Below are 20,506 nucleotides of genomic sequence, written 5' to 3'. Positions count from 1 at the left end.
GGAACTCCCACAGCTGCACCCACTGCCACAGAGATGCTGCCCTCCCCTTTTCCATCCTCATCAGTGCTCTTTATCCCCCTCACCCGTTGACTGTGCCCTCTCCATGTTCACCTCCCTCTCATTTCCAGTCCTTCCTCTTCCTCAGCCCTGGTCTATACCAAAGACCCTTCCCCAGGGTGGCTGCAGATGCTTGCAAGGATGCAGCTTACCCTTGTACAAAGCAGCAATGTTTGGCCACTCTAACTGGCACCAGCAGCTTGAGGAGAGACATGTGGCCTTAGAAAAGGGGCATTTCTGCTGGTGGAAACGGTTCTGCAAAGATTGTCCCTGTAAGTGCCACTGCAGCCATGGGTCTCGGTGTCGATGGGGACTGGAAGGGACAGAGGCCAGGCGGGCATATGGGGTGAAGGCTACAGGACACTATCATTTTCCCATAGCAGTTTGTCTGCTGGTTTTCCGGGCCCCCCCCCAGTTTCCTCCCCAGAGATCAGCTGGGTGCTAACCCACGAGGTCCAGATTTCTCTGATTAGGCAACCCCAGGCAGCCTCTCCCCTTTCGCTTTCAGACGCCTCTTCCTCCCTGTTCCCGGAGGCGGCCCTGAGCATCCGGCCCCCAGTGAAGACGCAGCAGCACCCCAACGGGCACGGGGCACTGCGCTGCCATGGAGCCGAGCGCACGGGAGCCCCTCGTTAGGAAGACCAGCTCCTCCTATCAGACCTTCCCGGAGAGTCCTGTCAGGAGGCTCGACAAGGAGTACCTGCGGTGAGGGCTGGGCTGGGGCTGTGGGGCTGTGCCCCCATCCTGGGACCCCTGGGTTGGGGAGGGAGCTGGTGGAAGAGCTGCTTCATGCTGCTGTCATTAATGAGTTGCCTTGAGGTGGGGTTTCCTCCTGCCAACCTGGGTTGTGTGCTTTGGAGCATCCAACTCTTAATGGGTGTGCAAGGTCTTGCTGGGGGCACAGGGGCCTTGAAAGAACCCCCCTTCCCTGCTCTGCCAGGACGAGCTGGCTGCTGGCTGGGTCCGTGGTGCTGCATGGCTGCAGCTTCTGCTTTTCTCAGTTTGTTGAACCTGCTAAAAAACACCCAGCACAGAGGAAAGCATTGTTGGTGCCCAGGGACTTTTGGCCCCATTACAGGGCAGGAGTGGCTGCTGCTCCACCCCAAGAAATCCCCCAGCCCGGGGCTGTGCTGGTCCATTCCCCAGGAAAATCCCTTCACGGGTGTCATGGGAGCCTTGACAAGGCTGGGGGAAGATGCACATCAGAGGTGAAGTTTCTGCTGGGTGCATTAAGGGCACCCAAAGCATCCTGTCCCTCCCTCAGGAGCCTCCACAACAAGCGACTCTACCTGGCTGTGTTTGCCGCTGTCCTGGGGAACTTCAATTTTGGGTACGCCCTGGTTTACCCCTCTCCCGTCATCCCTGCCCTGGAGGTTCACCCCAACCCTGCTCTGAGGCTGGACCAGCACACGGCATCCTGGTTCGGGGTAAGGGATGGGGTTATCCCTGTTGGGGGTGGGCAGAGCTGGGGCGGGGGGGGGTGTGGGGTGGGTTGTGGGGAGAGCCTGGACCCACCGTGGCCCCTCCCTGTGTCTCCCCACAGTCGGTGTTCACGCTGGGAGCAGCGGCGGGAGGGCTGAGCGCCATGCTCCTCAACGACCGCCTGGGCCGCAAGCTGAGCATCATGTTCTCGGCGCTGCCCTCCGCCCTGGGATACGCGCTGATGGCCGGCGCCCAGGGGATCGGGATGCTGCTGCTGGGCCGCGTGCTGACGGGCTACGCCGGCGGTGTGACGTCCGCCTCCATCCCAGTAAGGGAAGTGGGTCTGCTGGGGATGTGCGTGGTGGGAGATGGGGCAGTGCCACAGCTGAGCTTGGGGTGTCCTGCTGTTCCCTGTAGGCATCAGTAGAGCCCTGGGGGCTGCGGCCAGGCGGTCGGGGATGGGGAGGATGCGCTGGGCTAGTGGCATCCTGCCCCCACAGCGCTGGACTTTGTTGCCTACAGAAAGGGGAAGGCAGGCCCTCCATCCCTGCCCGTTCCTCCTGGCAGATCTCCTCCCATGCTTACCAAACACCAACCTCGTGTTGCATGCAGAGGGGAAGGCAGGAATTGAGTAACCCCCGGCCATGGTTCCAGTAACTGGAGCTTGAGTGTGCTGCTGGAGTACTTGTCCCACACCGGGGTGAGGGAGGGAAGCAGCGGTGCCTGCAAGGCTGTTGGTCCTCTCCACCTGCCATGGCCAGCTCATGCCGCTGGACCAGTGAGGCTCCCACCTTGAGAGGGCAGCTTCCCAGCAGTCTGGGTTTCCCCTGGCCACAGTGGATGACTGAGAGGTGACAGAGGACAGGTTCTGGTGGTGATGGTTGTATTGCAGCTCTGTTAAGCATGTGTTCTCCTGCTCCAGGTCTACATCTCTGAGATCTCCCACCCTGGGGTCAGAGGGATGCTGGGTGCCTGTCCTCAGATGATGGCAGTACTGGGGTCCCTCATACTCTACGTGCTGGGCAAGTATCTCAGTGTTTGGAGGGCAGGAAAACTAAGGGAAGGGGAGTTTGTTTTAAACAACTTTCTCAGCAAGTGGATGGATTCCTTCCCACCACCACAGGTGTGCAAAGGGGGCCTGGGGGCTCACCCATGCACAACTTGCACTTGTGAGAATGTTCAGAGGGATGAGTCCATGACTTGCATGGACCCATGGCCATCATTGTGCCTGCAGGCCTGGGTCCTGCCAAGGCTTTATCAGGGCTGAAGGGCAGCACGTGAGGAACTGCATGTGCATCTCCTGCCAGCGTGTGCCCAGGTTGCTGCAGGATCCTGCTGGATCCTCTGAGATTTGGGGGTTCTTGCTGGAATTTCCCCATATCAACAGCTGAAAGTGCTTCTTTGCTATAAGAAAAACTCAGATAATCTCCCTCTAGTTTTTGGGATTATTTCTGCCTTCCCCACTTTATTAAATCTCTGCTGTTGGGGTGCCCATGTGGAAGCAAGACCAGGACACCCCTCCTAACCATGCTGCCCCGGCAGGGCTGGCCCTGGACTGGCGCTGGCTGGCTGTCACAGGGGAGGTGCCTGTGCTCACGATGATCATCCTGCTCTGCTTCATGCCCAACTCGCCCCGGTTCCTGCTCTCCCAGGGGAAGGATGATGAGGCCCTGAGGTCGCTGTGCTGGCTGCGGGGTAAGGACACGGACTATGCCAGGGAGTATGAGCAGATCAAGGACAGCGTGAGGAAGCAGGTGAGGAGGTCTGCTTCCACCCTGAGAGGCGATGTGAAAACTGCAACTCCTGAGCCACCCCCCCCGGTGCTGCAGTGAAGCCCAGGGGTAGAAACACCTCAGCTTTCTGGATTTGTCCTCTCCAGAGCCAGCGAGTTTCCTGTGCTGAGATCAAGGACCCCTTCATTTACAAGCCCCTCCTGATCGCAGTGGGGATGAGGTTCCTGCAGCAGCTCTCCGGTGTCACCTGTGTCCTCGTGTACCTGCAGTCAATATTCAAGAAAACATCTGTCATCCTGGTGAGGGTTCAGCCCACTGCTCTGTTTTCCAGTCCCCAAATCCCTGCAGCTCGAAGCTCCCAGCTTTGAACCCGTTTTTTAAAGCACCTGGTTGGCAGCAGTTGCCAAGCACCTGCCCTGCAAAATCTGCATGAGGGTGGGGAGCAGAACTGGCCCCCGCTGCCTCCTTGTTCTCCCCTCTGAGCTTCGGGCTCTTCTTCTCCTGTCTGCTACTATAGGAGGATGTCTTTGGCAAAGGCACTGGCCAGGGTCAAGGCCGTACTGTAGGAACCTCTCCTTTCCCATCTCAGCTCCTCACCGCTTTTGCTGTTCCAGAAACCAGAGTACGATGCAGCTCTCGTCGGCTTGGTGCGTCTGTTCTCGGTGGCGATTGCTGCTGTGTCGATGGATAAAGCTGGGAGGAAGATCCTGCTTTTTGTGTCAGGTATGTCTCCCTGCCACTGCTGAGCAAGGCAGGTGCTTATTTAAGAATATCCAGGAGCTCTGCAAACATGCAGGAGTGGAAACTTCAGCCATACAGCACTCAGGGAGGGAGAGAGGGAGGTCTCTTTCCTCTGGTGATGGTCAGCTCTGAGCAGAGGTGTTCCCTGGGGCTCAGCCTTTGGCATGGAGCAGATCACTCACCCATTGGTCCCGCTGTGCTGTTGCATCTCTCTACAGCTGGTGTCATGTTGGCCTCCAACCTGACCATGGGGCTCTACATCCACTTCATGCCAGCTTCTCAGAACAGCACCGTTGCCAACAAAACCCTGGTGAGCTTGGCCAACCTTCCTGCTGAGCCAACCAACTATATCACCCTCATCCCACTCCTGGCAACAATGTTCTTCATCATGGGTAGGTACAGAGCATGAGAGCCCAGGACCCACAGCACAGGGCTGGGTACCAGCCAAGGCCAGGGTGTGTTTCTCATCCGAGGCAAGGTGGTATAGAGCAAGGGGATTTGGATGGGTGTTGGAAGGCACACAGATATCCCTGGAAGACCACAAAAGGCGGCATCAGGAGTCAATTTGAGGACTGACAGAGCATGAATGGGGGGACTAATGATTGATGCAGGAGCAGGGCAAGATTGCACAAGGGTCTTCTGCACTCCTCAGTGGGGTCTGAAGCCTCAACAGTCTCACCTTACCCCTCTCCTTCTGCAGGTTATGCCATGGGCTGGGGCCCCATCACTTGGTTGCTGATGTCAGAGATCCTCCCTCTGAAAGCCCGCGGGGTGGCCTCAGGCCTCTGTGTCGTCGTGAGCTGGCTGACAGCCTTCACCCTGACCCAGTTCTTCCTTCGGGTCGTGGTGGGTACTGCCCTGGGAGGGTGTCCAGCAGCCCCTCCTAAGACCCTCTCTGCACCAGCTCACGTCTGCTTTCTGTCCCACTTTCCAGGAAGCCTTTGGCCTCGAGGTGCCCTTCCTATTCTTTGCTGTCATCTGTGCTGGGAACATCTTATTCACAGGCTGCTGTGTTCCAGAAACCAAAGGCAGGTCCCTGGAACAGATCGAGGCCTTCTTCAGGACAGGCCGGAGGTCATTCATGAGGTAGGACCTGCCATCTGCCAGCCAGGCTGGGCCACCAGCTCACATGCCCAAGGGCAACAAAGCAAACAGTTGTGCTGCTGGAGGTGGAGGCTGAAGCTCCCTGTGAAGGCAACGGGAGACGACTGGGTGGCAATGACAGTCTTGCTTTGGATGCAGATGTTGCCAATGGGAACTTTACCTTCTCTTCCCATCATTCAACACTACCTGTTGCTCTCTTGGCAATGTGGCATCCTCAGGTATAGGCCCAGGTAACTGGCCCCAGGCTGGAGATAAAGATGTCCTGGAAAATAGAACCTGTGGCTGTGGGCAGGAGACCACACACGTCTTGCTGGACGTTTGGCATGTTTTGAAGTGAGTGCTGCTCCAGCCGAGAAAAGCACTTAGGGAGCTGGTTGGAGTGTTGCCTGTTTCCTGGCAAACGAAAGCCCTCAGGGCCAGGATGCCAGGGGCTGCTTGTGGGCTGCCTGGGGAGGTTTCAGGCCAGGTATGTCTTTCAGTCCTGGCACCTTTGGTTTGGGAGCCATTGCTGGACATTTGCTATGTTTTGAATTGAAGGCATACCTGGGTTTGTCTTGCATCTTTATTGCTTTTATTTAGTATTTTTTCTATGAAGTTTAGCACTCTTTTTAGTATTTTCTGTCTATATTTTAGTAAAGTTATGGTTATTTACATACCCGGCTGAATCATCAACATAAATATTCAGCAGAGAATGTTTTCAGCAAGCATCCCTTTCTCCATTCAGCATAGCACCTCTGATACACCACTCATGGCAGCAGAGCCACACCTGCTCCTCCAGCTGCTTTTAATCCTTCTGCAGGCAGCATCATCCCCTTTCCCAAGGGACTGTGGGAAGGGCAGTGGGTGGGGTGGGGTATATAAGGCACATACCTTGTCTGTGGGAGCTTCCTCTGCTTTGGGTCTGCTGTCAGAGGGTTGTGGTTTCCATGCTGCAGTTGAAGTGTTGGAGGTGCTGCTCTTGTCCTGGTTCCTGCATTTAAAGTAAGGGCTTTACTAAGGGTTGTACAGCTAGTGAGGTGTAACCAGCATTGCCCATGGGAGTGATGGCTTGTCATGAGCATAAGAGTAAATTGGCATCTCCTGGGTGGTGGGTGCCACAAGTGTGTCTTTGAAACAAGCAGGTGACCTGAATGGCCTGTCCCTTTTGAGAGGGGTTTAGAGCTTGGAGTGACATGTAAGACGCTGACTGATGGTGCCATTCTGTTTTTCTGCTCATCTTTATCACAGACGCTGAAGAATAATGTGGCAACTCTGGGAACATCCCATTTGGACTATGGAGGGATGCGCTGTGTTCCTCGAGGATGGAGATAGATCCCCAGCGGTCTGAGAGCTGAGCAGAGGGACCAGGGTGGGAGCAGGAGGATGTGAGAAATGACTCGGTCCCAAACAGGACTATAACTAAACTGAACAATTTATTAAACAAATAAAAGCAAGTAAACAGTGCTGGATGTGCCATGAGTCTCTGCTCCACCAAGGTGCACGCTGTCCAGTTCCTGTCCCTGGCTTAGATGCCTTCCAGGGACAGGCACATCTTCTCTCTACGCGTGCCCTCTTCCCCCATCTGGTGGATGTTTTGGCTTCACCTCCCGCCGGCTTAAACTGACATGTTGGAGTGCCCACCAGGCGACCCCCACAAGACATAACCATATACTACTTAAACTGCTCCTCCCGGGCCCGTGGCCATGCATGTTCTGCAAGTCTAAAATACATAATTTCCTAACAACAGCGTTTTTATAGCCTTTATTTAGTGTTAAACTTCATAAAAAAAAATATTCTCTTTAGTATTTCTTATCCATATTTTAGTAAAGCTATGGGTATTTACATACCTGGTTTAATCATTAGTATAAAGATTCAGCAGAGTAAGAATGTTTTCAGCAAGAATCCCTTTCTCCATTCAGCATTCATTCTGTGATAAACAACTCAGTTCAGAAGAGCCACACCTGCTCCTCCAGCTGCTTTTAATCCTTCTGCAGGCAGCATCCTCCCCTTTCCCAGGGGACTGTGGGAAGGGCAGTGGGTGATGCCTGGGGTATATAAGGCACCTGCCTGGCCTTTGGCAGCTCATTCTGCTTTGTGTCTCCTGTTGTAGTGTCCTAGTTTTCATTCTGCAGTTGAAGCATTTGAGTTGCTGCTGTTGTCTTGGTTCATGCACTTAAGGTAAGTGTTTTACAACTAGCTAAGTGTGACCAGTGTCTATCTAGTCAAAAGTACTGATTGATGTAGCTTTGGTCATGTTTGATTTGTGCATTTTGATTTCCCTTCTCAGGGTCTTTTTAAGGCAACTCAATCCTATCTAGTCAGCTGTTGATGCTTTGCTTCTAGCTGCATAGCAATTTGCCAGCATTCCTGGCTTTGCACAGGATGGGGTGTTGGGGTTTCATTTCACTGGCTTTGCTCTGTAAACTGTTGGGACTTGAGCTGAATGCCACGAGAAGCTGGGCTGGCCAGTGGTGTTAATGGGGTGAGGGGGTCAGCAGCTCTGGCTATTTAAAGACTCATGCCTGTCTTTCTCTTCTGAAGCTGCAAAGCCAGGAGGAAAGAGGAATAATTCTGGGGGAGGCAACTCCAGCTGGGTGAGTTCCAAGGGTAACACTGATCTTGCATCTCTCAGTGCAGTAGGAAACACCAGCGATGGCAGCCAGCACGTCTGTCTCTGGAACCAGCAGGTGAGTGGAACGCCACATCCCTTTGGAGAAGGGGAGGAGGGGTCGAGGTGCCCGGTGCTGACTGCCTGTACAGTTTGGATTTGTTTTCTGTGTCTCTTTATTATAGATGCTGAAGAATGAGGTGTCAACTGCCAGCATGTCCCAGTCAGCCCACACAGGGGATGGCAGGTGTTTCCTTCCAGGACAGATGAGGTTCCACAGTCACCTGAGAGCTGAGCAGAGGGACTGGGGCTTGGGAGGAAGCGGGAGAAGAGAAGGGTGGGGTGAAGGTGGTGCTAGCAGCAGGGTGGCTGTGTGCCTCCAAAAGTCAACACAGGCAAAGGGTCTGTTTGGGAGTGGTCCCCTCCAGGCTGGCAAAGGGGGCATGGGCTACTTGTCAGCATGTCGCTAGGGTGTGCCAGGCAGGGCAGTTCCCACCTCCATCTGTGTTTATAATCATTGTGTGTCATGTTTTCTGTGTCTTAGTCCTTCTCCAGGTGTCAGCATCCTGTTTGCACTCATAGGAGCACAGCCTGCCCCTTGGGTGCAGTCTCTAGGGTCTCAGACACCCACACTTGCTCACAGGCACAGTGCCTGAGCTCTTCTTCACTTGCTTAGCAAGCTCATGGCACGGTTCATCCTCATGTCTCAAGTTTCTGGTCAGTCTTATCTTGGGGGCACAATCACCATCTCTGGCAGGAGCTGTGCTCTCTAGCCATTCATTTTCACAGACTGAGGCTTCTTCCCCATATCCTACCATCGTTAGGTCTTGCAGTCGAGCTGCTTGTGCATCCATCATCTCTGTTTTGACAGTAACTCCTTCCACTGTGCTGTTCCAGCCCACTCTTTTCTGGCCTTGCTGTAGAGCTCCCGTGCTTTGCCCCTGTAGGCAGCATCGCTCTCTGGCATCTCTGGTCTGGGAGCTGTTCTCTTCACTGAGAGAGTTCTCCCATCTTGGAGTTGTGTTGGCTGTAGCTGTCTGTGTAGCCTCATTCTGTGTATGTGTTTGGAGCAGAGCTGCTCTGCCCAGGGCCGTAGAGTTGGAGGCAGGACTGAAAGACATACCTGGCCTGAAACCTCCCCAGGGAGCCCACAAGCAGCCCCTGGCATCCAGGGTCTGAGGACTTTCATTTGCCAGGAAACAGGCAACACTTCAACCAGCTCCATAGGTGCTGTTCTTGGGCACAGCAGCACTCCCTTCAAAACATGCCAAACGTCCAGCAAGAGCTCCCAAACCAAAGGAGCCAGGACTGAAAGACATACCTGGCCTGAAACCTCCTTGCTCAGCAGCCACTGAAGCAGCTTGAGGGCCCGGGGTTTGGCTGGAGCAGAGTTAACAGCTGTAGCCATTTTGGATAAAGTCCATCATGTAATTACAAGAATAAACCAGTTTTGCCCTTCAACTGCAAGACGTTGCCTTGATTTGCTGAGAAGGGAGCTGTGGGCAGGTGGGAGCGGGCAGGCAGCCTAGGACTGGGACAGGGGGACCCTGACAGCCCACAGCTTCCCAGATGAGTGAAAGAGGCAGAGCCAGGTATTCTGTATAAAAAGCTGCCATGTTTTATTGCTCTAAAAACACACATTACACTGGAAGCCTAATGAACAAGACCAAGTACAGTTCACAAAGAAAATCCAGGACAAAAAGACCAGGAACAGACAAATGTTCAGCTGTAGTGCAAGTGATTCACTGGAAGAAAGACACAGTAGGTGCTGATGATGCTTCACACTGGGATGGGTTCTCCCCACCCCAGGGCTTTGTTCATCTGCAATTAGGAAGGTGGATGCACCCCCATTGTGGTTGTGCATGGAGCCTCTGCTTCCATCCCTTTGAGACTTCAACTGCATAGTTAGTAGCAAATTGGTCTTACCCCCTTTCCTGTGTGTCCTGCAAATTTTTAAAAAAACTCATTTTTAAATTTAATTTTAAAGCCCTACACTAGGTAAAATGCAGCTGCAAGAGGTGGTTAAAGCTGTTAGGACCAGATGACCATGCTGAGTTTCACATCCAACCTAATTCCTCCCAAAAGGGGCAAAAGAACAGAGGCTGAGCTGGGAGATGATCTGCTCAAGCATTTCTCCAACCTTCTCAAGTGCCTGTGGCACTCGGGCTGGTGGAGATGCTTGTGACCTCCCAGGCCTGGAACACTCAGCCTCCTGTGACAAGGAAGTGTGGGGTAATGTAGCATATTTGACCCAAATCTCAAGATACACTAACTGCTATTTACATCCCCTGCAGCAGGAGATGAGAGAAGTCACCTAGGAGAAGATGTGCTTTATAAGAGGATTAATTTAAAGCAGCCTGGGACAGAGGAAGAGGGAGATGGGCCAAAATCAAAGCCATAGAGAAAAGGCAGTACTAGCCCTAACCTTTGCAGCTGAGACCTGTTTCCAGAAAGATGTTCATCCCTGGCAGGAATAAGGCTGTTTCTAAGCATGGCCTGATTGCGAGAGGTCTCAAGAGCCTCTGGTTTCCACTGACCTCCTGAAGATCAGCATCTCTGGCAGCCCTGTGCTAGAGCATTCTCTTTCTCAGCAGGTCTTGATACCTTCACTTCAGCGAAACCAGAGGGTGGGGTTTTTCTTCTGAGGGAAAGAGGACAGAGATGAATTGAGCTTCACTAGGCTCAGCCTAAGGAAGAAATGCCCAAATACGAGGTTGGATTCTTCCACTCCCATGAGAACCTCATTGGAGAAATGTTTTCTGAGCAACCTCCTGTCTTCCATATAGAAAGCCTGAGGGGTTTTGCTATGACACATAGAGTCTGAGAAATCACAGTGGCTCTTTCCAGAGGTAGAATGGTCTCTTTATTCACTGCACACACAGAGAATCAATCGGCATTACAGAACCAGCTCCTGCCCAGCACAGCCAGGGCTGGGGCCGTGGCAGATGCAGTGAGCTTCTGCTCTCCACCCCGTGCCATGGTGGAGCCAATGTGCAGCAGTGCTGCCAACTCACAGCCAAAGGGGATGGGGAGGAGTCGCACGGGGGCATGACAGGCACAGCTCAGGGGTGAGTGGTGTAACAGCCCATGTGCCACCAGTGCCCCGGTGTCTTCCCACGCTTGTCAACAATGCGCTGTAGTCGATGCCTTCCCCTGCTCTTGAGATCTCCTCTAACAAACCTCCTGTCCCACCATCTCCCAAGGGGCCTTTCCAGCACCTGGGAGGCAGAAACTCTTCTGCAAAGACCCCAAGGATAATCTATCCAGCTTGGATGCCAGCAGCAGGGATTGGGTCTAAAGCAGGGCTTTTAACTACCTTTAACCTTACACAGCTCCCAGCACCCTGACAGTGCCTCTACACACTATTAATAACCACCATGCACTGTGAACAGGCATATTAACTACCGTGATGCTACTACTCTAAAGGTCCTTTCTATCTCCACAAAACCAGCCTCTTGCTTGCACAGAGGTGGGACCACCCACTGTCCCTCCACCCCTGGCAGCTGCAGGGGCTGCAGGCTCTGTGTATGTGCCTCACCAGGCCACACCTGCAGTCACAGCAGCATCTAGCTTGGTCACAGACAGCCAAAATTCCCAAAAGCTTCCACTCTGGACATGCAACCATAGGTGTCAGGGACTCCTGGAGCATAGAACTGAGGCCCCTCCTGCTGTGGCAAGCACTGAACAGACCTGGGGTCTTTAAGGCAGCTGAAGGCTCCAGCTCATCCCTTAACAAAGAGTCCCTGAGACCCATTTTTCAAGGAAAGCACTGAGCTCAGAGCTGAGCCCCAGATCCTGCTGATGGTGGTGGAGCTGATGCTGATTGTTCATCTGCCTCGGCCCCCATGCCAGACCCGGCTGCCGCAAAGCGCAGTGTGACAGTACTGCTGGTGTCCCATGGAGTCCTGCCCTTGGTGCCAAGGGAGCAGAGCAGCCCTGTCCGTGTGGACGAGCCCTCCAAAGTGACCCGGAGCAGCATTTGCCTGCGCCAGCCCCAGGGACTGTCCTAGTGCTGCAGCCCAGCAGCCATCAAAAGCCATAAAGGGTCCCACCAGCTCTGTGCTCCACCATGGGTGGAGACCAGCCTGCAAGCGTTGCTCTATCACCTCTGCTTTGCCTTTTGCCTCCTGTCACTAAAGCTACCCTGGAACTACTCACAGAGCAAAGCAGTCACTACAAAAGACATGCTCGTAGCTACGTGCACCAGTCTGCAACATTCTTCTACTAAACACTACTTAACTCCCCCCAAACCCCCCTGGAAACAGATGTCCTGCTTGCTAGGCAGGACTCTGCACCAGTAAAGGTGCTGCACAGGGACAGCACAGGCTCTTCCCACCCACGTACCCCACATGTCCCTCCTGCAGCACCCTGTGGCCACAGGCAGTGTGACCCACACAGCGTCCCTGCACAGGAAGGCCGGTGCCCCAGGTATCCCACACAGCATCGGGATCAGCCCGGAGCCAGGGGCTGTGAAACAGCACAGCCTTCATTGGAACAAGCTGCATCTGGGCCAGCAGTGCCTGTTCTCACCCCAGACAAGCTGCTGTCAGAGCAGTGGTGGTTTGGAGCCCGGGGTGGGGGATAAAGGGGCTTAGCACAAAGCGTCTGACCCAGCGTCCAGCTGCAAGGGCCCATGTGTGCCAATAAACCCAGGCTGTGTTCCTGACAGCTGTAAATCCTCACACCTCCCTGAAGCAACAACAACTAGTGTTAGCTGACAGCTTAGCCCCCCAATCTCCAGGGACTGCTCTGCTCCCACTGCAATGCACACGCACACACTGCATCCGTGCCCAGACCCCCCCTCCCTTCCCCCCAAAACCAGCAGCTCTGCCAGGGATGCTCCACTGTCATTCAGCTAACGTGACTACACACTGTACCAAGAGCACAGCAGCCCCAGCCCCATTTCCCACCCCTCTCTCTCTCCCAGGAGTGGGGGAAAATAAACTTCACCAAGTCAGCAGCCCAGGAGAAGACAACAAGGTCAAAGGACCACTCGCCTTCCAAAAGCCTGAGAAATGCTCTGAAGGCTGAAATCAGATTTCACAGTATCTGAGTTACAGCATCCCAGGAAGGGCAGATAGGGCTCTCCCTGGGTACAGAGACACGATACAAGGCAGTCTTTTGAAGGACAGGAAACAGAGCCCTCCTCCCTCCTCCAGCCAGAGGAAGTGAGTCTCATCAAAATACTTAAATAACTAGAAATAAATTATCCCAGTTTTTCCTAATCAAAACAAAAAAGCAATCATGTAAAAACCAAATAAATTAAAAAACCCCAGAAGAAACCGCAATGAGAAGAGGGGGACCTGGACTCTGCATCCTGCATGACAGAAAACTAACAGAAACAACGATGCCAAACCAGCTGGTGGGGCCTGGAATAAAGCAGCAAGAAAACCCAGCTGTCCACACCAAACCACAGTGCCAAAGGAAGGATATGCCACCTTCCCATGGAGAACCAGTCCAGGACCAGCACAAAGTAACATGAGCCCAGAGAGAAAAAGGCTGCACCAGGCAGAAGCAAAGAGCAGGTCCCTTGTGTGAAGATGGGTGGAGCAGGAGTGGGTGTGGAGAGTGAGAGAGAACAGAGCAGAGCCCTGGGCTCACAAGGATGCTCTTGTCCATCAGTAACTCTTACAACTGGCAAAAAATCCCACCAGCTTAAGCAATGGTATTTCTTTCAGGTGAGGTAAAGCCAACCTTGTTTTCCCCACCCAAAGAGTGAAATGCAAGAGAAGTACCCTTATTAAGACAAAGTCGTTAAGTCTTATAATTCAAGTAAATGGCAATAACTGCCAGCAGCTGTATTGAGGAAGAAGGGACTGTGCTTTGCAGGTATCAGGCACTGCCCCAGCTCCTCTGCAGAGATGGTTATTGTCTTTACAGGTTTTTTTTTTGCAGGCAGGCCCCTCCTGAGCAGCAGTGCCTGCCTAACTGGACCCATATCCCAGTATACCCAGTGGCTGAAGACCAAGCTTAAGCATCCCCAGGTATTACATCCTCGTCACTCCAAAGAAAGGAGCACTCAGAGCCAGCACCTCTGCAGCACAGAGGGGGAAAAAAGAATAAATTAAAAATTAAAAGCTAGCCGGACCGTGAGAGATACAGTTGAGGGAGGGGGAGGAGGAGAGAAGGGCCAACACGCTGAGGTCTGGCTGCTGGTGTGAGAAGAGGGCACAGCTCATCCCAGCCCCTGAGATTTCCAGTTGCTGCAGCGTCCAGGGAAATCGTGGCATAACAGAGAGGGGAGTGGGCAGAGGGAAGAGCAGGGTGGATTTCTGTATCTTCACCAACATCTCAGTGTCCGGGAGAGGTTACCCTGAGCTCACGTGCTTCAGAGAGCTTGTCCCTCCAGGCCCCCCGTGAGCTTCTCTTCATCCATTTGCTTCTGCTGCTGGTGGATCCGGGCATAGGAAATGGCATCTCCCCTGCAGAGAGAAGGGATGGCATGGGGATGTGAGCTCTGGGTGCCCACCATGGTGGATACAGTGCCTGGCACAGAGGTCTCCCAATCAGGGCCAGGGCCTCTCCACGCCGAGGGATGCCAGGAGTGAAAGGAGACTTGTTGGCCCTCTCCAACCCCACCAAAGCCACTCAAGCAGCAAAGCTGAACCCACCTCCCCAACAGCTGCGGGACAAGGGCTGGGAACTGCTGGGCAACACTGGCTGAGCTCTCAAGGGAACGTTCAGAGCTTCTGCAAACCCTAAGACCTTCCCTCCCCCAGGCTTTGAGCTGATGGCAGGGAGACGCTCTCCGGCAGCATTTACACCCAAAAGCATGGTTTGTATAAGAACAAAGCACAGCCTTAGGGAGGTAGGTGGGGGTGAGGGCTGGAGACCCACCTCCCCCTTCCCTCCCCTCTCCCTCTTACTTCTTGCCGAGCACTGACAGGCCATAGAGCACGCCGGTGGCAAACGCGATGGCATTTCCGAAGAGCGTGGTCAGCGTCAGGCTGAGCACCACCGGGAACACAGCCATCCTGGAAGGGAGAGACAGCCCTCAAGGCCAGGTTCCCCTCCCCACGGGATGCAGGTCTGTCAGGGCGTGCCCAACGTGCATCCCAGCGCGGTTCCTCCCACCACAACGCACCCCAGGAGCATCCTCACCCGCAGTAGAAGACGGCTTTCTGCCAGGGCCGCAGCTTGTCCGCCCTGGCAGAGACGGCGTTTGCAAACTCGATGAACTGGCAGCAGAAAGGGGCTTCACACAGGAACAGGACGAAGGCATTGAGCCTCCAGACAGAGCAAACCAGAGTTAATTGTGCCCGTGTGGCCCGAAGCAAGGGTCAGTGATGTTCCCCCCCCGGCTCCCCAGAGACCAGCCATTCCAAAATGCTGCACTCCCTCCTCCCTGCTTGATAATTCCCAAACCCTGGTGCCCCAGCCTTATTTTGGATAAGGGTATCTCAGTATTTACCTAAAAAGGGGTAAGGAAATTATAAATTGAATAAACCCAGTGGCTCAGCCCACCCAACAGAGCAAGATCTGGCAATTCACAGAGGCTGCAGAGCCTGACAGACACATCACTGGCATCCCCTGCCCAACGGGACAGCTCTGCCCCTCGCTGTTCGTCAGCCAAACCTCCTTCCCATCAGGAAAAGAAAGAAAAGGAAAAGAAACTCTGCTCACATCATCCACACGCCGGCTGCGATGTTCAGGGGGTTGATGGTGACACAGTTCCAGAGACCAGCGAAGGCACAGGCTGGAAAGCAAAGAGCCTTTCAGTGACTGTACCACTGAGCCAGTGTGCCCACAGGGACACAGCAGGTTCTCCCCACAGCTCTGCCCCACAGTAGGACCTGGCAGCCACACCAGTGATACCACTCTCCCGTGTTTTGGGCTGCCCAGAAGAGCCCTTTCCTTGGCCAACACGTCCGGAGCTGCCGGTATGGACCAGCACAGGAGGGTGGGTGGAGAGGTTTGGTGGCCAAGCAGGAGCCAGGGGGGCAGGGAGAGGCTTTGTTCCAGGCTCCTCTGCTCAGGTATCCTTTTCCTCTGGTGTCTCAGCATGACGCTCACACAGCTATTTCACTTGTGTAGAAGAGAGCATCTGCTTTTACGTGGAGTCAGGTACACAGCACCCTTCCTTCTCCCTTCGTTTGCTAAAGAACTACCTTGAGGTCCCTTCCAACCCCTACAATTCTATGATACCGCTTTGTCCCGGCGTAAGCAATGGAGGTCCCAGCAGGGACCCATCTCTGAGCCACACAGGGAAAGTTCCACACAAACCTGACTTGCAGCACCCAAGGGCAAGTGATAAAGCAGAGGAGAACGTGGCTCTGAGCAGGAGATAGGGAGAAAAGAGCCAAGTTTGGGTCTCCGTTGATGCAAACGGGAGCAGAGGCAGGGTAAAACACAGCCCAAAGTGGCCCCAGCACTCCTGACCCTGTAACTGAAGGAGAGGAACCAGCAGCAGCACCAACACTGAGGCTGGATGCGTCTCCTTCCTGCCTCATTAAACTTGCAGAGCGTTCTGGCACTTGATACAGCCCTTTCCCTCCACTGATACCGACAGACTGCTGTTGCTCAGCTGAGAACCCGAGCCCAGGCCGGGCAGGCAGCAAGGCACAGGCTGAGCCCATGGTAAACACCACCACCACCCTGCAAGAGCCCAGCTAAAATCCTACAGCCCTGCAAGGCTGTCTTGGGGACGATCAGCGGCACAATGAAGATCAGCAGTGGCTGTTTCAGAGAATGAGACCAGCCTGGGTTCAGCTGCGGAGGGGATGGATCCCTGCACAAGAGCTGCCGTGAGCAGCCCTGACCTTCGAGAGCTGGCACACGCTTGCAATGTTTCTGTCAAACCATCACTGAGGAACCCTCAAAGCCCCCTGGAAAATGATGACCAACAGGATCTAAGGTCATCCCACAAGCAAGGGACCTCCTGGGTTTAGGAAACAACTGGACAAAGTTTTTAAAGGCTCCCTAGAACTATTCCCACAATCTTCTGAAGAATCTTTACAAGGAGGAGAAATGCCCAAGGACACATTACCAGCCCTGCTCCATGGACTTCTCCTCCCATCACAAAGGGACAGTGTCCCCATGCTACCAGGGGAAACTGAGGCACTGGGGTGGGGTGGTCTGCTCACCGTCACACATGCAAACAGAGAGAGCTGAACCAGAAGCGGCAAGCAGGGTGGCTGGAAGCAGCGGCCAGCACAGAGACCCAGGCACGACATGGGGATCTCCAACTCTTCTCTGAGACCAGCAGACCCTGGGAAAGGAGCTCAGGGGAGGCAGCACAGGTTTCTCTCCTGCTCTTGCCCAGGAAAGCACACTTCTGAAAATAACATTGGTGACTTCCAGGCTCTTTGGAACTTCCAGAACAGCAGAAACCAGCTGCATCTCTCTCCACTCTCCCCGAAATGCAGCACCCTGCCTTGTTTAGGAGTGGTCTGAGCAGTTCACAGGGCTCCAACACTGATCTCAACCACAGAACCAACCTGGGGAAGCAGAACATTATTTTTTCAAGCAGGTTTTTGGCCTTTTTTCTTTTTATCTAGCCAACCAGGGGCCGTTTTGTCAGGGGTCTGGTTTGGTTTTGCCCTTAAACACCCCCTTGGAGCACCAAGTGTGAGTCTCAGCTAAGCAACCACCTTGTTTGCCAACGGACTAATGACCCAGCAATGCTGAGCTGAGCCCCTACGTCAGCACGGGCACCAGCCAGCAGGAAAGGAGTCAAAGGTTTACAATCGCAGGAACACTGCACTCGGTGAGGGCTGCCAACAGCCACAGAGATAACGATTCAGTGACCTTCAGTCTCCTTCACAGAGCAATGGATCCCATGGCATGCCTGGTACATCCTTGTCCCACCAGGACGGGGCCGGCTCCTGCCTCAGTAGCTAAAAGGGGATGGGGCTGCCAAGCCACAGGCTTCTTTTTGCAAGAGAGAGGCCTGGAGATAGGTTTAAAATGCAGATAATGCTCGATGGCACGTAAGCAATGGAAGACAGACAGCCCTGCCATTTGTTTAACTGCTGTCCCCTCCCGAATCCCTGAGGAAGCACAAATAACTGGGAGCTAAAATGGAGGGGGGAGAACACCACCCCCCACAAAGGCTCTATTCATTCCAGGCAGCTGGTCACTGTCCTCCACACAAGCCTATTTTTGCTCCTAGAACATTTTACAAAAGCCACAGACTCTCCTCATCCTTTTACAAGCCGGAACACGGGGCCGAGAGCCAGAAACAGACCCTCAACCTTCTCTGTCTTGTGGCTGCTCTGGGCCCTGGACCTTTCTGGCTTAAGCAAGCTGTGGGCAGCAGATGTTCACAGCGGGTCAACGCTGCCCACCAGTCCCACCTCTGCTGACAAAGTTCCTCTTCCTTTCTAGGGCGAATTTTCCTCCTGTAAGAAATAACCCAGCCCGTTAGCAGGAGCATGGCTGCTCAAAATCCTTATGAATGATTTCTGCTCCATTGGAGCAAGCTCAGAAAACAGCAGCCTTGCTATGTTATTTAGTCACCCCAACTGTCCACGTTCAACAAGGTGATGCTGAGAGAGGAGCATTCGGAAGAGGGCTACACTAGCAGGGATACTGGGGCCCTGCTTCTTCCCACAGCTCCCCGCTTCCCTACTCCTAAGAGGTGTTGGTGTCTGATGCTGCCTCGTCCTCTGCCTGATGAGCCTCATGAAGGGAAACTGTCAGGACTATGGAGCAGGCTGTCCAGCCCAAAGCATCACAGTCCTGTTCAGAGCTTGGCTCTTCTTCCAAAAGCGACTCACCCAAATACGTAAAACTCTCAGCTTTCCTTTAAAAACAAGTAACGATTTCTCAGAGCTGTGAACAAAAGGTTGGGAAAATAATCCAAGCATAACTCAGCTGCTTTGAAACACGAAGGCAGGGGGGAAAAAAACCCTCTCCAAAGACTTGCACCACTTCTAAACCACTCAGGAACTGCTCTACAGCCACCACGGGCAACACCACCAACACAACCCAAGAGCCACCCTCTGTAGCCCTTCTTCACCCTCCACCCGCATCTCCCGAGCTCCATGTGGGCCAAAACCACATTAAAAAGCTCCAGCCCCCAGCCCGTGGGAAAGCTGCCGCTACCCTAAACCCCCACCTGGGACCTGCACTGAAGACACGTCCCAGCTGGTCTCTTGGCCGTCTGCCGGGCCCAGAAGCACAGGGCCCCAGGCAGAGCATGGCGAGGCCAGGCGGTTTCACCCCGTAAGCGCCGTCCTACCAAATCCTTTCACACCTCCAGAATTTCAGCACTTAAGACATAAAAGTGCAAGAGTAGCACATGTTTTGCCGGCCCAGCTGAATAAAAAAAGGAGCTGCCCAACGATACCACGGTCTACGGGATCGTGGGCTCCCACAGTCATGTCCTGAGGCGAGAGGCAGGGAGAGAGGGGGATCAGACAGAACACCACAGCCGAGGGAATAAATCAGGGCTGACTGCACTGGCTGAGAAACACTCGTGTTTTACTCCAAGTCGCAGACCTGAAGCAGAAGAAATTCTCCATCCTGTGCTCTGCAGGAGATCAGACTAAGCGGTCATAACAGTCCCTCCTGCTTTTAAGAGCTATTAATCTCCCCCCAGAACGCAGCAGAACAGCACGACAGGACGGGCTGATTTCTGGCAAGGTTGCAAAGACTCTTTCCCTGGGAAAATTTTTTTCAGCAGCAGGTAATCCAGAGCGCAGCCAACTCGCTTTGGTGTGCGGCTCCTTCTCACTGTCCCAGACCAAACCCCTTGAAAACACACAACGCAAACCAAGTCCCTTATTCGCCTTCAAAACAAGGCCACGTGCAGGCCCTCTGCGCCGCAGGCAGCGATGGGAAGCGTGCTCTGATGTTCAGGATGGGGAAAGAAAAGAAGTTGTAGGAACATACAAACACCTGACAGTCAAATACAAAGAACCAAATCCCAAGGCTCCTCTTCAAGCCCCAGACCTGACCCCGCTGAGCACCCCAAGCCTGGTCCTTGCAGTCACATTACTGTCTGGCTTATCTGCCCAGGACCAGGGGCTCAGCTGCTGCTACCACCACTTCCAGCCAGTACTGCATCCCAGAAGAAACTCGAGGATTTGCAGATCCCCCCGTGACGTCCCTTCTCCCAGGTGCCTGAGTTCAGCAGGTTCAGCGTGCACAAAGCCCATCCCTACGTACAAGCTGAACACCTCATCCCCCCCCCCCCCCCCCACTTCAGGCACACTCACGACCCTTCCTTCTGCCCAAAACACAGCCGAGCAATGCCTGGAGCAGACATGAACCCATAACCTCAAATGCCGTTTCACAGCATGCCCCCTCCCCACCCCATGCCGGCCTGACCCCACCGAGAGGCAGGCAGGACCCCAACACGCTCTCACATGCACGAGCAGCACTGGGGGGGGGGAAGTTCTGGCTGCAAGGGAAGGGGATACTTACAGAGGCCCCCGATGACCCCGGCAATCCTGCAGAGCCACCTGTACCACCAGGTCATGCCATCATCGGCGGAGGAAGCCGCAGGGTCAGGGGCTGCTGCTTGGAACTGCTCATCCTGAGAGCTCATGGCACTCCTGCTCCCGGGGGGTCAGGGGGCAGCACCCCGCTCCCCGCCTGAGCCCCAGCAGCGCTGGATGCACCGTGTGTGTGTGTCGTGCCCCCCCCCACCCCCTCCAGTGACACTCCCCCCTCCAGCCAGCCCTGGAGACAACCCCTAAACCCAGCCCTGCCGCTGCTGGGCCTCTCCCCGCACCCCCCACGCAGGGCCTGGCCCCCCCGCAACCCCCCAGCCCCCCCCCCCAAGGGCTGACAATGGAGGGTCTCTGCCTGCAGCAGCGATGCCAGCGGCCCTGGGAGCTGCCTCCACGTCTGCCTGCGTATTGCATTGTGGGTCCCCTCCTCCAGCAGGCAGGGCTTTGATGTCACTCTCATTAAA

The 20,506-nt window shown here is 54.3% G+C and overlaps 2 protein-coding genes across 2 annotated transcripts; one reads left to right on the top strand and one right to left on the bottom strand.

Moving 5' to 3' along the window:
- Positions 1 to 661: 661 nt before the first annotated feature.
- Positions 662 to 6,537, top strand: SLC2A6 (solute carrier family 2 member 6; the record flags this gene model as incomplete). The annotated part of the gene is made up of 11 exons (XM_084272699.1): positions 662 to 762; positions 1,322 to 1,484; positions 1,601 to 1,807; positions 2,402 to 2,513; positions 3,022 to 3,233; positions 3,359 to 3,511; positions 3,827 to 3,935; positions 4,172 to 4,345; positions 4,654 to 4,799; positions 4,888 to 5,039; positions 6,285 to 6,537. 11 exons carry the CDS (start codon positions 662 to 664, stop codon positions 6,289 to 6,291), a joined length of 1,536 nt encoding a protein of 511 aa, XP_084128825.1. The 3' UTR covers positions 6,292 to 6,537.
- A 7,435-nt stretch (positions 6,538 to 13,972) lies between these two features.
- CACFD1 (calcium channel flower domain containing 1) lies at positions 13,973 to 20,137 on the bottom strand (the record flags this gene model as incomplete). The annotated part of the gene is made up of 5 exons (XM_084272559.1): positions 13,973 to 14,066; positions 14,511 to 14,618; positions 14,746 to 14,871; positions 15,268 to 15,340; positions 20,014 to 20,137. 5 exons carry the CDS (start codon positions 20,135 to 20,137, stop codon positions 13,973 to 13,975), a joined length of 525 nt encoding a protein of 174 aa, XP_084128685.1.
- Positions 20,138 to 20,506: the final 369 nt, after the last annotated feature.

The sequence above is a fragment of the Gallinula chloropus genome (genome assembly GCF_964237585.1).
Source record: "Gallinula chloropus genome assembly, chromosome: 18".
In the NCBI taxonomy this organism is placed as follows: Eukaryota; Metazoa; Chordata; class Aves; order Gruiformes; family Rallidae; genus Gallinula; species Gallinula chloropus.
Note: the sequence above shows the minus strand (reverse complement) of the source record. Positions and strands in the feature narration are given on the sequence as shown.